General features: G+C 47.8%; 1 protein-coding gene across 1 annotated transcript in view; it reads left to right on the top strand.

The window, feature by feature from the left end:
- Positions 1-1,774: 1,774 nt before the first annotated feature.
- Positions 1,775-16,561, top strand: part of LOC143007662 (glutamate receptor ionotropic, delta-1-like) — a 65,228-nt gene continuing 50,441 nt past the window's right edge. Inside the window, exons 1-2 of the mRNA XM_076159083.1 lie at positions 1,775-2,048; positions 9,781-10,085. Coding sequence (XP_076015198.1) covers positions 1,775-2,048; positions 9,781-10,085 — 579 coding nt within the window. The remainder of the gene's footprint in view (positions 2,049-9,780; positions 10,086-16,561) is intronic.

Here is a 16,561-nt window from a genome sequence, read left to right as displayed (position 1 = left end):
AGTCGCCCCTGTGCTGCTGATGTACAATGACTTAATGTAGTCCTGTGCTTACAGTCAGCGGATGAAACTGTCATTTGTCACATTAATAGTCCCCTCTCTCTATCTCGCTCTCTCTATACACACACACATAACACACACACACACACACACACACACACACACACACACACACACACACACACACACACACACACACCTTTTCCCAGTATGAGCCCATTAACAGAAATGCCTGAGCTCATCGTGCTTCTCTTTATTCCCCCTCCTGCTTGTCCCACTCATGCCTTTTCCCCGGACAGCCTCTCCCTCCCTCACTCAGCCTCTCCCTCCCTCAGCCTCTCTGTCTCCTCAGCCTCTCTCTCTCCCTCCCTCAGCCTCTCCCTCTCCTCAGCCTCTCTGTCTCCTCAGCCTCTCTCTCCCTCAGCCTCTCTCCCTCTCCTCAGCCTCTCTCTCTCCCTCTCCTCAGCCTATCTCTCTCTCTCTCCTCAGCCTCTCTCTCTCCCTCTTCTCAACCCCTCTCTCTCTCTCTCCCTCTCCTCAGCCTCTCTCTCTCCCTCTCTTCAGCCTCTCTCTCCCCCTTTCCTTAGCCTCTCTCTCTCCCTCTCCTCAGCCTCCCCCCTTCATACGCCGCTGCTCACCACGCTGGATCAAAATGATGAATATGACCTCTGCTGCGTTCACTTAATGATCTGGTCCCTGTTTGTGTTGCCCACAGTGATCAATATCAGGCCTTAGTACTGTAAGAGCTCAGCCATTGTTTCATGCTACGTTTCCTTCCTTCAGGTAGTGAGTTTATGCTTACATAATGCAGTAAGAGAACATTTAGTTACTGTTTAATGCAGTTTGCCCGACTGTTTATGCTAAAATTATTAGAGCCCTGCTGTGCGAGGAGGAATGACTGGAATATTAAAGATGCTGTTTATAGTTTCCTGTCCTATGTCAGATGCTAATTTGAACAATCCCCGCATGTAGAAGATAATTATTCATCTCATAAGGAAGATGCAGGGTGAAAGCACATGCTAATGCAGTATTCTTCCTCTAATCTGTTGCTGGTTTGTCTTCATATCAGTGTTTCCTTCTTTACTAATTGCTCTTTCTCACTATTTCCCACCATGTAACCTGACAATCTGTTTACCCGTATGGCTTATACCCTCCAGAATGAGGTCAAAGTGAATAAGTGTATGGGGTCAACAGTTATAAATATGCATGGCTCCTCTAAGAGAGAAGAAGAAGCTGCGTCCACAGAGAGGATCTGGATCTGGAGCTGTCTCCTGGTTTAGTAGTTTCTTGTTTTAGTTTGTTTCAGTCTTTGTGCTGGATGTGAGTCAGCGATCGAGATCTTTAGAAACTCTCACGCAATCTCACATTTCCCTTTCTAACCCTCCGCCTGCTCTTTGTCTCTGGGCTGGTGGATTAGCGCCCTGCTGCAGCTGCAGCGCTCTCGTCTACACGTTCTAATGCAGCTTAATACCTCTGACTGATTCTGTCCAGACTGCAGAAGCTCTGACTTAACTTTACATAAGGAGCCATGTTCTGTACAAAACCTTGAGTATAATTTGAACTTCTCTTCTCTTCTTCTCTCCTCTCATCCTCTCCCTGTTGTTATCCTCACGGCTCTTCCTCTTTTCTGTCTCTTATGTTTGGTCCTTTATTCTCGTCTCGTCTCAATTCTCGCCTCTTTCTTTCTTTCCAAACCTTCTCCTTCCATCTGCTCCCCCCCCCCCCCCCCCCCCCACTCACATCTTCTCGCTCCTCCTTCTCTACAGCCTGTGAGCTGATGAACCAGGGGATCCTCGCTTTGGTCACGTCCACAGGCTGCGCGGCCGCCAGCGCCCTCCAGTCTCTGACGGACGCCATGCACATCCCTCACCTCTTCATCCAGAGGAACGGAGACGGCACGCCCCGCACCGCCTGCCACCTGAACCCAAGCCCAGACGGCGAGAGCTACACCTTGGCTGCCCGTCCGCCCGTCCGGATCAATGACGTCCTGCTCACCCTCGTCTCAGAGCTGCGTTGGCAGAAGTTCATCGTCTTCTACGAGAGCGACTATGGTGAGTGTTGTGAGGAATACTGATTGAACGTTAACGGCCAAATATTATTCCTTAACCTTTATAAACATTTGCACCAATGAAAATGTTCCTCAATGTCAAATGTTACACCAGGACATCTGTGGTACTAACACGATGTGGCTAGACCCATTCTGGGCACCAGAGGGCACTAGAGGGCACTAGAGGTCACTAGAGGTCACCTTTACCTGATTTATTCAAACGGCCTGTAAGTGTTTTCTGGAGGAGCACGACCTCGGTCACTCTGGCTGTTATCCAGATGCGTTCAGATGAAACTTCCCAATCGTCCACAACAACATTGGCTCAAACTTTATCGCTGTCCAACTGAAACGGTATCATCAAATATATAACCAACCTCCACAGGAAATCCTCCGGCGTCACAGAAGCAGGGGAACAAAAACGTTTGGGGCGTTTGTTTATCTCTCAATTCTGTGTTTTTACATTCAGATTAGTGCCGCGTGTCGCAAACGGCGCACAAGTGATCGGCAGCCAATTACGTGTTGCCTAGCAACAGCAATATACCTCTTTATAGTCAAATTCGCATCCATGTGATGGGGATCGGCGCTGCGGGGCGGCGGCTAAATGTGTCGGCTCAGACGGTCTGGAGGTGCTGGGAAGGAAGCAATAAGATGGAGAGAAGAAGAAGAATTTAAGATCTTCTATACACACACACACACACACACACACACACACACATATGCATGAAAATAAACCAAACCCAGATCGAGATCTCACTGCTGCATTCATTAGTCCGGCTCTCATGGACGGAGCAGTCTTGGCCTAATTGGCTCATTTGTGGCACCAGAGAGTGCAGACGGCACTTTGTGTATTCTCAGATGTTCTCCATTTCTGTTTCATTAGTCTGGCCACAGAGTCCCAGCGGAGGAGACCTTCCTCGACCCGCATTTGGCAAAAGGCAAAGGAGCGTTGATTGAGCAATGATTGGCAATGCAGGGAAATGAAGAGAGTGGAATTCTCTGTTGGGATTCCTTAGATCATTCTCTCGCCACTGCTTTCTGATCTTCTTAAGGGAGCGTTACCCTGTTTCTTCTTTTTAATCAGGAGATGTACAGTATATACCCCGTCCCGGGGTTCCCATGCCCGCCTTCTGAATTCCAGCTTGCAGTAACAGGGGCGGTGACAGCGTCTTAAGGCGTCTTCTCCGTTGGGACTCACGGGCTGTGACAGGTCGGCCCGCGTTTATACACTTCTGTTCTTGGACTTCCTGACGCCGTGCTCCGAGCGACTGCAAACTCAGCGTTGAGACGGCGGTCGATTGAAGTCCCACGGCGCCGCGGGATGATGTTTTTTCCCCTTCTGCAGAATATGGCGATCTCGTCTCAACACAATTCTCCCATTAGGACCTTTTTTTCTTTTCCCTTTCACACGGCGTCTCCCTGCAGCACAGCGGACTTACAGCCCTAAATTGCATGGCGAGTCCCCTGTGAGAGGAAACCTACATCTAACGCATGAAGGCCCAGTTTAACAAGCCGCAGCTAGTGAGGAATAATGGATGGATACTAGTTCTAACAAAGTCGAGCCCTTACCTCCTTTCTCTCCCCAGTCTGGTAAATTAGCCAGAGTGGATTCGGCCCCGTTGACATTTGTGACTGGTGCTACATTGTTTAACTCAGCACTCGTTTAATTAAAGAATGTAGCGGCTAATGAGGGTCCTCATCGCAGAGCAGTCAGAATACCCATGATGCCTTGCTTTCAGCTGTTACATTGAACCCACACTGGAGAAAGAGCTCTGTTTGCACAAAGTGTAATGGCATAAGACCCTGAAGGCCTCAGGGTCCTAAAGGGTCCAGCCCTCCTTTTCATTTGTCACTGTCAATGTATAGATCGATCTATTGGAATGACCCTCTAACTCATCTGCTTCAGTCTCCTCCTAAGCAACTAAATAGAGTCGATCAGATTATCTCAAATGGCTCGAGTCAAACTGAAGCGTAGACAAAAGGTCGACCTTTTGTCCATCAATGGCCAACGATTCTAGATGTGACAATCTTCTGACAACAACGCAGCCGAGCATGAAGCTTCAGTAGAACATCTGAAGGGCCTTCAACATTAACTTCAATGTCTGGAAGTAAAAGAATGTTTTCATACCTTTATGTGAGCCGGAGCTTTAATCACATGGAGTCAAAACAAAGCTTTTATTTTGAATTTCTGAACTGAAGCGTTTACTTCCCAGGGACGTGTTTCAGCTTATTGCCGTTTCCTGTGAATCCTTGGTGTCTCAGGGCTGCTGAGGCGGAAGATGAGTCTGATATCAGAGGATGAAACCTGATCTCAACTGATTTATCTGGGGTGGTGAGGTGCTAACAGCCCGGTAATGAGCTGGTTAGCTGCACAGATGTGTGACAACAGCAGGATAAAGATGGGGAAAGTGAGCTTCAATCAAAACAAAGTACAAATATTTGAATAATCGAGAGTTACGTGACTTTTTTCCATTTTTGAATATCCCTCTCCTCACTCTAGTTTCCTCACTTAAGTCTTCTCACTCTAGTTTCCTCACTTTCCTCTCCTCACTTTTGTCTCCTCACTTTCATCTTCTCACTCTAGTTTCATCACTAAAGTCTCCTCACTTTCCTCTCCTCACTTCCGTCTCCTCTCCTTCTCCCCTTGACATTTCACATGATGGCTCATATCTGAGAGCTCATCTGGTTTTAGCCCACATTCTTCCATTAACACATTATTGGCCGTGTGAATGTTCCCGTCTTCGAGGCGGTGGATTGGTGAGTGTACCAAAGCGTGGCTGCCCACCTCGTATGAGTCAATACCGTCACTTTTAGCAAGACCGTGAATAAAACCCATAATCCAGGAATATCATCAGAATCCAACACTGCACGCCTTCAACTTTCATAAGATGTGAGGCTGGAGGAATGTTTGTTTGGCTCTTCTGTTTGTACAGTATTACTCTTCATCAACGTGAAATATTAATGTCACACTTTGTCCGAAACAAATCCTCATCATCAATTTGCTGATTGGGCTTGACTTCCTGTGGAAGCGGAGGGAGCAGATGTTTGGTAAAGCAGGAGCAGCTGCTTCCAGGCCCTGGGCACCAAACTGTAGTATTACCTACAAGGAATCATCCAACACTTCATTACCTTTGCGACACTTATCTGCACACTTATTCCTCTTAAATACTTCCTTCTTGGCTGTTTGAGCGTCTGAAGTGGAGGACAGAGTGTTTCCTTCTGTGTTTCATCACAGCTCAAACAAGCCTCTCCTCTGACCTCGGGGCCAAAGTGCAGCTAAGTGAAACCAAGTGCGTCTCCAGCGTCAGACCCAACGCACACACACAAACACACACACACACACAGATGCACATATTGCGTCTGCAGCGTCACCTCCCCTGGTTTCCATTTGTCATTTCTCATACTCGACACGTAATTTGATTCGCTGCTCGAGAGAGAGATTTCTTCCACTGTAATAATCTCTTTGTTGTTGTGCTACTGTAGCGCCACAGGAAGCAGGCAGACGCCACGTTATGACTGCCTGCCTGTCTGCCTGTCTGCCTGCCTGTCTGCCTGCCTGCTTGCCTGCCTCCGGGCCAGTAAGAGGGGCCACAGAAACAGAACATCATCCTGTCCATTGTCAGGCAGGATGCAGCTTCTTCTTTCATTTGGTTTGGTTAGATGCATTAGACTCTTCCTCTCTGTCCTTCCCTCTGTCAGCTCATGTTGATGAAGTCCGATCTGATCTGTGGTTGAGCTCTTTGATGTTAGCTTGATTCATCTTAGCCCCATCAGCTTTCACAGCAAAGAAACTTTAATGCATTAACAACTTTTCCTTGGCCGTGGAATGGAACGACCTAGTTTCTATCGTGTGGGTTGAGATCCCTGGGTGACTGAAGTTGTTATGTACATACATCATGCGTGTGTGTGTGTGTGAGTGTGCTTATAGAGGTTGGGGAAAGAGCTCAGGCACAGTTACAGTTGTATGAAAATGGAAGCTTGGAGTTCTTGGAGTTCCTGTGTTGAGTTTGGCCGTGAACTCCGTGTTCCGCCGCCCGCCCACCACATCCTGCTTTGCCGCTGAACATAAATGAGATCAACCCAGAATGTCGAGGCTTCCTAAAGAATGGAATTGTAGTGCGTTCAGTGGAGCATAGGGCAAATGAAACAGGCTAGCACTTTTTAACGCTCTGGCTCTCCTGTTTCAGACTCAAACTCTTCTTTCACTCCTTAAATCCATCAGGAATTAGCGCTCCTGCTAACCTGGAACAAAAGGAGCGAGATCACGTCAACTCCTTTGTAGAAGTTGTTTTTCTCAGCTTACGCAACACTCAAAGTTGGGCGCATGTAAAAGCAGAGCCAGCTATCGATTCTGTGTGGGCGCCTGGAAACAAAAGCTTCAGTGAAATTGCGATGTCATTTCAGCACAACGAGGCGAGCGGACGAGGCAACGAGGCCGCCGCTCTGCCAGAGCGGGAAGGAATTAGACCGGGATTAGGTGCCAGATTGATCGGGGCTGTTTTGGGTCCCAAGTAGGGGGCGGCTCCCGGTGCAGAAAGAGCATTTAGAACACAGGAAGGGGCTGAACACAGACAAACACACAGGCCAGCTACTGGGGAGTGTGCGGGGAGGAAGTGGAGTGGCAGCGTAATGAGAGGGGCAGACGCATGTGTGTATGTGTGTGTGTGTGTGTGTGTAAGGGGAGGGAAAGTCAAAGAGGGAAAAGGGCGGCGAGCAGAACGGAATCAGAGAAACCAGAACGAGGACGCTTATGTGCCATCTATCACTTTTACACCGGTGTGTGTGTGTCTGTGTGTGTCTGTGTGTGTGTGTGTGTGTGTGTCTTAACTTCATCTCAATTAGTGCAACGTGTGGAGCGGAAAGTCTGCTCACAATCACAGCAACAGAACATACGGATGACCTTCAGATAATTGGCTTTATATAGAAATAGCAGGAGAGTGAGAGAGAGAGAGGGAGAGAGAGAGAGAGAGGCAGGAGAGGAATGTAAGTTTAATGTCACACACCATGCAGGAACATAAAGCTTCTGTCTGCTCTGCTCCTATAGAATGAGTCAGAACATGTCAGTCTCTTGTACCAACAGAAGCACAGAAGAAGTAAATCTGAAGGAGACTTCCGTTCTTTAGGCCACGCTGATGAACGCATGCAAATGAATTTGCTCACACTTCTGCCTGCGGAGGATAATCAGTGATCCTGGATGCACACACACACATTCAGCAATCAAGTAGATGGAAAGTAGACAGAAAACCATTTATAGAGCTCATCTGTAGTCTGCTGTCAGCCAGCGCCTCCTTCTGTTCCCCAATAGGCTCCAATTTCACCTTATTGGTTTGTCACGTTCCCGGCACAGCGTCATGACCTATATAGAGAGAGGAGGAGGAGGAGGAGGAGGAGGAGGAGGAGGCGGCCCATTAACCGCTCCGGTTTGGAACTCCGCTCGGACCTTCTGGTCTTGGATGCCAAAAACCAACCTGCCTAAACTCGTTTACTGTGTGTGTGTGTGTGTGTGTGTGTGTGTGTGTGTGTGTGTGTCATATGCATACAGGTGCAGTCTGAATATGCATGCACTCACACACCCGGATGCTCCCTGGTCTCCGTGGCATTAAACGTGTCCTCTGATCATACGTGTGGTCACAGAGGAGGCCCTAAACGTGTTGAGGCAGACATGACACGTGACTGACAGGAGCGATGCTGTCATCACGGTGTTTTATTCAATACAGCAACACCACCTTAAGGAGAAGAATGGGACCTGAGGATTGGTGTGAAGTTGGTGAAGGAGCCAAGGCTCTCTCTCTCTCACTCTCTTTCGCTCTCTCTCTCTCTTTCGCTGTCTCTCTTTCGCTCTCTCTCTCTCTCTCTCTCTCTCTCTCTCTCTCTCTCTCTCTCTCTCTCTCCCTTTCTCTTTTTCTCTCTCTCTCTCTTTCCCCCTCGCTAGCTCTCTATTTAGCTCTCGCTTGCTCGCTCTCTGGCTCTCTGGCTCTCTCTCTCTCTCTCTCTCTCTCTACTTTCTCTCGCGCGCTCTCGCTCGCTCTCTCTCTCTCGCTCTCTCTCTTTCTCTCTCTCTCTCTCTCTCTCTCTCTCTCTCTCGCTCTCTCTCTCTCACTCTCTCTCTTTCTCTCTCTCTCTCTCTCTCTCTCTCTCTCTCTCTCTCTCCTCTCTCTCTCTCTCTCTCTCTCTCTCTCTCTCTCACACACTCATTACCTGCAACATTTCAGATGTGTTATTGTAGGAAGAACAACACAGGTTTGCTCAGGCAGACTGGTCTCTTTGCCTGCAGGAAGCTCGGCCGCTCCTCAGGCTCTTCTGCAGGCTTGCGGCGCAGCGTGACGGCTCAGAGGAATGAATGAAGCCTTTGAGCCTTTGTGATCATGATACGCTCATTTCTGCGTCCGCTCCCAACCGCGACGGACCTCCGCTCCAGTTGTAAGCCGAGCGAGATGGGCCTCGCCTCGCCTCGCCTCGCCTCGCCCGCCACTCTCTCATATCTACAGATGGCAAAGGGAGAGGGAGAGCAAGAGGGGGAGAGAGAGGGAGACAGACAGAGAGGGAGAGAGAGAGAGAGAGAGAGAGAGAGAGAGAGAAAGAGAGAGAAGCTGGTTCTGGTTTTGGAATGATGCTGGAGTAAACGTCCAGAAATCAGAGGTTTAATTCCATCTAATCCTCTTACCTGCGTTCCAGTGCAGATGTGGTCGCCCAGTGGAACAGGCTGCTCTGGGTTTGGAACACACACACTCTGCAATCCACATGTGTGTGTGTGTGGGTGAGTACACACATAACTACAGTTATGTGTCTGTAGTTTGATACTAGAGTGTAATATTTTGTTTATTTGAGCAGGAATTCGTGGAGTTTTCATCCTTAGCCACTGGACTTCAAGCAGGATCAGCAAATAGTGAAAGAAGAACACAAGTTGTACAAACACAAAGTCGAGAAATTCAACTTTCGTCTAAAAACGGTCTCAAAAATAGCGAGGAAGGAAAAAAAAACATGATGAAATTGTGTTTGGTGCTCATTGTATTCAAAGTAAAACCACAGAGTAACAGCAGCGATTTACAGACAAAGGTGTGTGTGTGTGTGTGTGTGTGTGTGTGTGTGTGTGTGGGGGGGGGAAATGGAGTTTCAAAGAAGTTGGCGAGTTTGGCAAAGCTTCAAAATGATAAATGTTTTAATTTAATGCTTTTTTGCCCTTTGAGCGTTTTATTCAGAAGTGTGTCCCCATGGCAACTCTGAGTGTTTACATTACCCTGAAATAAATAGGAACAGAAGTCTTCTTGTATCTGGTTCCTCTGTGTGTGTTTACCCCGGGGTCGCACTTGCATCATCAGGGCCATGTAGTGCCTCGCCCCACAGCACAAACCAGGTCAAGGCCCATGTGTGTGTGTGTGTGAGGCAGTAGGCTACACACACACACACACACACGCTGGGCTGCTGGGATCGGCGTGTTTACTTGCGTCATCTGCAGGACGTAGGCTTCTCTTGTGTTTTTCTGTGTCGTGTGCACACAAACAAACAACCACACACACACACACACACACACACACACACACACACACACAGATCACCGGAGACAGAAACACCTGTCTGCAATTTGATATTCTCTCCAAACCCCAGAGAAGAAGAAGAAGGAGCATGCAGTCAGACAGACAGGAGCGCTTGTTTTGTCACACTTTACAGTCGATCACCGGCAAACAAATCCTGCTAGACGCCTTTGGCATGAAAGCGCTGTGTTATTTACTCTGAGGTTTGATGGAAATGCTCCGGTGTAACGTGGCTCTTCTCTCCCTCTCTCTCTCTCTCTCCCTCTCTCTCTCTCTCTCTCTCTCTCTCTCTCTCTCTCCCTCTAGATATCCGCGGCCTGCAGGCCTTCATGGACCAGTCGTCCCGGCTGGGCCTGGACGTGTCCCTGCAGCGTGTGGACAGGAACGTCAGCCGAGTCTTCACCGACCTCTTTAACACCATGCGCACAGAAGAGCTCAACCGCTACCGGGACACCCTGCGGCGGGCGGTGCTCCTCATGAGCCCTCGGGGGGCGCAGGTCTTCATCCACCAGGTAGGCAGAGTTACCGATGCATCATGGGACATTCTGTGATTGAGATTGAGACTTGTTTTGTTCAACATGCCCTTGAATGATTTTACAATATGTACGACCTGGAATCGTTCACATTTATCTCTCATACTATCAGACACTGCTTTGTTCTGTAATGCTGCTCTTAAAGTACATTAGCTGCCTCTCGTGGAGTACATCAGAGGAACATGCACCTTTCAATAGAACAAAGTATTACATTTCCCTGTGATGTGACAGAGGAGCAAACATCGTCCAAACTGCTGAATACAAACGGCAGAATTATCCCCGAGTAGCAGAGGAAGTGCATTGATTCCGTGGGAAGCAAACCACCGGCTCAGCCACCCGACGCTTGTTAATAACTGATGACATAAGATGTGACCGGCCAGTTGGCGCCCGGGTGTAACTTCAACAAAATCCCAAAAAGCAGTTGGCAGAGATTGAAGTGGAGAGTTTGTGTTTTACTCCCGACTAACGACCGGAGCCTTGGACCGGACATGAGCCGTGTAAACATCCAGCCTCTCACCCGTCCATCCAGTCCTCTTATAGGCACCATGCTGATCCTCTGCTGGGTCCTTTAGGGGGCTGGACACACACCTAACATGCGTGTTTTTGAAACCATAGCAACCAGAGGACACCTGTGGAACACTTAAAGCACAAACTCCATTGAGGAAGTCCAGATTTGTGATCAAAACAAGGACGTATGTGTAGGAAATGGAAGGAATGCAAACGTTCCTTTGCACAGTGCTACACTCATTTATTATTTAGACAACAGCTGATGAAAGAAGTAGTTTACTCGGCCAAGCAGCGGCACTAAGAATAACAAAATCCAACGGGGGAGACAACAGGCAGCAGGACGCAATGCTGCTGCTGCCTCTGCTTCTTCTTCTTCTTCTTCTTCTAAAGCTAAATTCCATTCGCTCCCCTCAGCGTTGTGATTCCTCATTATAGCGACAGGGCAGCGGGGGGGAAGTGGTGACTTAATGCGTCCATTCCTCTTCCATCTCATCTCGCTTAGTTTCAAATTGCTAGGACCCCCAACACACACACACACACACACACACACACACACACACACACACACACACACACACACACACACACACACACAGTTTATAATAGATGAGTTGCCTCGGCCATAAATAGCTGAAATACCAGCGAGTCGACCAAAAAGTGATTTAGGTGTTGAAAAGTGAAGAATGTGCTTCGTTTCCTTCCCCGTCCTCTTCACCAGAGGAGGAAGATCTCTGCTTCCCTCTCCACGGCGGTTTAGATGAGGAGATCACAGCTCTGTCACACACTGATGGACAGCTGATAACATTAAACCATTCATACTGCCGATATTTAAAGAATGTTTATAAATATTCAGCTTGCCGGCTTCTGGAGAGTGAATTTAGAGGAACAGAGTGAAGGCAGAATCGTCTTTAAGAGTTCCCTGCAGCGTCTGAATGTTTGTTATTGAATCTCTGGTTTAATTCAAATCTTAGTGTTTCGCATTTCAGCAAATTACACTTTAACACTTAAAGACTTTGCTTCTATTCTCAGGCAGGGCTGAGTTAAAGGGCATCTAAGGCATGAAAACATTGCGCAACTCTTGACCCTTTTAATCCACGAGCAAATTTAAGACACAGCAGCAACAATATTATATTAAATTTATAAAGAAAGAACGTTTCCCACATCACTTCCTGCTTCCCTCTCTGCTGCCTTCACATGAGTTAGTTTCCTGAATCCTGGATTCTACGGAAGCGGCCGACGGTGAATGAGCTGCATATTGATTTCTCTGACGTCTTCACTCTGGTTGATCTCCTCACAATGACCTCTAATGTCCCACACCTCATCTCTCCTGAAGGCAGGATGTGTTACCTTCATCCTCCCACACGTGATGAGTCAGGCTTTAAAGGCTGAAGGAGCTAAAAAGGGAAAGAAGTTCTTTACCCAAGCATGTTCTGACTCTATTATTGTATTTATTTGATGTAAATATCAGGGTTGTTGCTGTTTGGATGATATTTGAGACTCTCTCCGTATGTTCTGGCTCCTGAGAAGCTTCCTGCTCCCGATCGTCTCGTCTGCAGTCAGAGCTTCACACCTTTCATCTGATTTAATCTTTCCATTAATTTGAGCTAAACCCACAGAAAGAGGCTTTAACTTAACCAAACATAAGTGGAAAAACCTCGGCTGCATTCCAATTAGGGTTGTTGTTGTTTTTAACACCGCGTCTTTATGCTATAAATGAAGCACTCAGAAAAATACATTGGTGTTCTGAATACACCGAGGCTGTCAGGTTTCAAGGATGACACACAAACACACACACACACACACACACACACACATAGCTCACACTCCTTAAGCAACGCAGACGTCTTTTCTTTTTGCGACTCCCCGCCTCCCGGTTGCTCCTGTGAAATATGTAAATATAATAACAGCTTGAGATTTGTTAATTTATTAAAGCTTCATTAATAGCTTAGTAACTGTAGTCAGGGACCGCCCCGACTGTAAATGTGCTAATGTATGAATGGAGATGGGCGGTGTTGATGATGCACCAGAGAGTTAAACAAAGTGAGGGGGGGGGCAGTAAGGTATAAAGTTGCCATGGTGACAGGAATTTGTGAGAACGTTGGAATCAAAAATGAATCCAAGGTGAGGAGTCTGAGCTGATGAGGTCGGGAGGTGTGTGTGTAATCAGAGGCATTAGAGGTTAAAGTCGTCGTGATGATTTGTCTGTAACAGTGTGTTTGTGTTGTGACATCAATCCGCTTTAGCCATGTCCCTCACGCTTTCTTCTTCATATTTGCTCTTTTCTTATTTTCTCTCTCCCTTTCTCCTTCACTAAAAACAGATTTCCTCCAGTTATTATTCGTATTTTTAAACATACACAGAGCAGCATTGCTTCCTGAGGGTCTGGCCTTCAGAAAAAAAGTTTAGCTCTTTGCGCACACACACACACACACACACACACACACACACACACACACACACACACACACACACACACACACAGCGTATGTAATCCTGATGCCTCTGTCCAGTGATTTTGCAGAGGATTTCAAATGGATTCTTCACATTTAGCTCAGAGGCCTTGTGCGGTTCTGACCCGGCCCCGGCCTGCAGACATGTCTCTGACATTGTCTGTGTTCTCTGCTACAGTGGGCATCTCCATTTTAAAATGTCACCATTCTAAAATAGTGTGTCTGACATTATGCCACATTTTCTATACGGGGCGTAATCCTCTTCAAGGTCACAGAGGCTGAGGAAGAGCAGCACCTTTGTCAGCCCACCTGATAGACGCACAGGTAGAACTCTGGGTAATAAGGTTTCCTAATCCTCCTGACTTGCATGAAATGACTCAGAGTCACAGTTGCGTGTCTTCTATTCTATTCATTGTCTATCCATGTATTTATACTCTGGCTCCATGCCCAACACACCCCAGCCTCACTCCCTCCCTCCCTCCCTCCCTCCCTGCTGCCTCTCCTCACAGCACTAAACACTAAACTTAACTCATGTAGAAACCTTTCACACACCGGACGCGGCGGCTCAAAGTGCTTTTTGCATTCGAGAGAAAAGTGCGGTGGAAGAATCTCCAGCTCTTCACACTGAGGACTGAAAAGCAGTTTAATTGATAACGATGATTCACAAGACGATGCATGGATTAGAAACGGCTACTTTGAAACGAAAGCAAGAAAGAAACGGCCTAGAAATGTTGAAGTTATAAATCAGGGGTGAGCGTCTGTGTCTTCTTGCTTCTATTGGACTCCTTTGAGCACTTTAGATCGGAGACACTCTGCTATGTAAGCTGGTCCTTGTCACTTCCTGTCCCACGTGCGCCCCTGTAGACGATGTAGAGTTTCCAATTAAGCAGAAGGAAAAGCACACAGACAGCAAGAAACTCTGAGAACATAAAGAAGTCCTCAGAGTTTAGGTCTTTCTTCTGTTCTGTTCTAATGAAACCGTACCGTTTGTCTCCTCCTCCTCCTCCTCCTCCTCCTCCTCTTTGTCCTCTCGGGCCACAGTCATTCCTCATCCTCAGAACAGGACCGCGTCTGTCATTGACGCCGCTGCTCCTCCTCCGACAGTCTCATCTCTCCTTTCCTTCACTTTGGCGTGTCAGAGTTTTCCCGTCAGCTCGGCGCCGCCTCCCTCCTGACACCCAGCCACCCAGCCAGACCTTTAAAGTGCAATAAATTGGAGTTTCCAGCTTTTATCCGTCTTGTTGGCTTCTGCTAATTCACTCTCATAAGATGATGCACAATCAGGTTGCGTCTCCAAAGTCACTCTGCTGTTAAATGGAGGTGGCAGAAATCCAAGCTGTGTTTTATAGACACACAAATGAGAGTTTGAGCTTTTTGATAGTCTGGACTCTGATTGAAAGGCTGTCAGCTGTGTGTTGTGTGTTCAGACAGGTGTGCCTTTTCAGAAACTCAAACGTGTCAAGTTAAGGTGTGAGTCTACTGTATGTTTGTCTCTGGGCTCTAGAAGTTTCTGTCTTTAGTGTGGAATTGAGTGCTTTGAGTGGTTTTGGTGCAGAAGGAGACATTTCTCTCCTGGATGCTGCTTCTCCCCCACGCGCTTCCGGAACAGCGGCCGTCTCACAGACGTAGATGTGAGAGGAAACGGAATGGATGGTGTCAGCTGGCACGGCGGCGCGGCGGGGCCAGTTGATGGATGAAGGCGAGCGGCCGGGTGAGGTCGGCCTCCCGGTGCGGCGGCTTCAGCAGGCAGCCAGAGTGACAAGCACTGCTGAGACGCTGCCAGGCAACATGAGAGGGAGGAAGAGGCAGGGAAGAAGGGCGAAGGGAAGAAGGGCAGAGACGGTGGATGAGAGAGAGATTAAGAGAGAGAGAGCCACAGAGGGGAGAAGGGAGCGTGATGGATGCAGGGAGGAAGGGTCAAAGATGAGGGAGGAGAGAGGGAAGAGAGGCAGCAAGGAGAGAGGAGAGGACCGGGCCAACGTTATGTCCCCTCTGTGTAAAGCACGGGGGGGGGCAGCTAGTGAGGGGAACAATGGATTCAACACTGCGGGCTTAAAATGGAGGATGGGCTCGGTGTTGACAAATGATGGTCATTCTCTTAAGGGACCACTTCGGATTGGAAGAACAAAAGTTTGAATTTGAAACTTGTTTTAAGTGTTTGTTGTGTGTTATTGTCACCATGGGAGTTAAAAGGACCACACACACACACACACACACACACACACACACACACACACACACACACACACACCTCCTGGTTTTCTGGAATTTAACTCAACGCTTTGTTTCCCCCGCTTGTCATCCAGCGAACACAAACCTCGTCCCTGATTCTTTTTCTTTTAAACGTGGATGAAAGCCAGTTGAAGGCTGACTGAAGGAATATACTGACACATCCCGACAGAGACGCTCATCACAGCGGCTCTGGCAGCTCTGGCAGCTCTCCCGCATCACGCTCATTTAAACTCATTAGTTTCACTTTGTTTCCCGCACGTTCCTCTCAGAAAAGAGAACGTGACGCTCGAGAGGTGGAGGAGAAATGATTTGTAACAGCTGAAGACGGAAAAATCCACTTTTTATAGATTTATGTTGTCAAACTGAGTACAATTAACAGTAAAGACGTATCGTACGCTACATTCAGACTGACAGCACTCCGTTTAAATAAGGTGCCTAATCAACTTAAAGGCTCAGATGTCATTCTTATTGGTTACCAACATGAGGCAGACACACTTACATACAGTTAGGGTCAGGGTTTAGTTGACTCTGCACATTTCCCTCTTGTTGTGTCTTAATGGTTGATTAGTTACCGGTTTAGTTCCTTGCTCGTACACTTAAGTGTCCTGGTGTCGTCTCCTTTTGCCCGACAAATCTGCTTTTTATTTTAACACCCGCTTCATGCCCAAACCTTAGGAGCAGTGAGTGTGTGATCCCTCCTGTCAGCAGAAGACGGCTTATTGCCCGGCAGCACAAAGGGGCTTTAACGTTGTGTCTGGGCGACTGTCTTACTGTGTGGCAGATGAGCTTCTATTGTTGGAAACAGATCCACCCGTCAAGACGTGAGACCGTGAATCAGTGATTAAATATGGCCCCTTCCTGACACTTGTGCCTGTGACTTGTAATAAACACGTTTGCCCTTGACAGGAATGTGTTTTGATGCCAAGGTCTCTTTCCGTCTTATTGTCACTAACGCTTGGTGGATGGTGATTTAAATGCAGCTCAAGCTGACACGCTATTATTGGGTGCTTCAGAGAGAGACGTAGATGAAAGCTTTTCCTGTTGCTGGAATTCGACGCACACACACACACACACACACACACGCACACACACACACACACACACACACACACACACACACGCGAGCATGATTCGGGGCTTGTCTCACGTACACTTCACGTCTTCTTGACATGAAAGTCAAAGATGCTGATCTTGACACTAAGCTCTCACTCCTAAACACTTTGTCCTTCCGCTTTGTTTTGTCAAATTCAAAGGTGGACAGCCTAT

The sequence above is a fragment of the Genypterus blacodes genome, unplaced genomic scaffold, assembly GCF_046128005.1.
Source record: "Genypterus blacodes isolate CSIRO-AG114 ecotype Tasmania unplaced genomic scaffold, CSIRO-AGI_Gbla_v1 ptg000010l_1, whole genome shotgun sequence".
Taxonomy (NCBI): Eukaryota; Metazoa; Chordata; class Actinopteri; order Ophidiiformes; family Ophidiidae; genus Genypterus; species Genypterus blacodes.
This window is presented reverse-complemented; position numbering and strand designations above follow the sequence as displayed.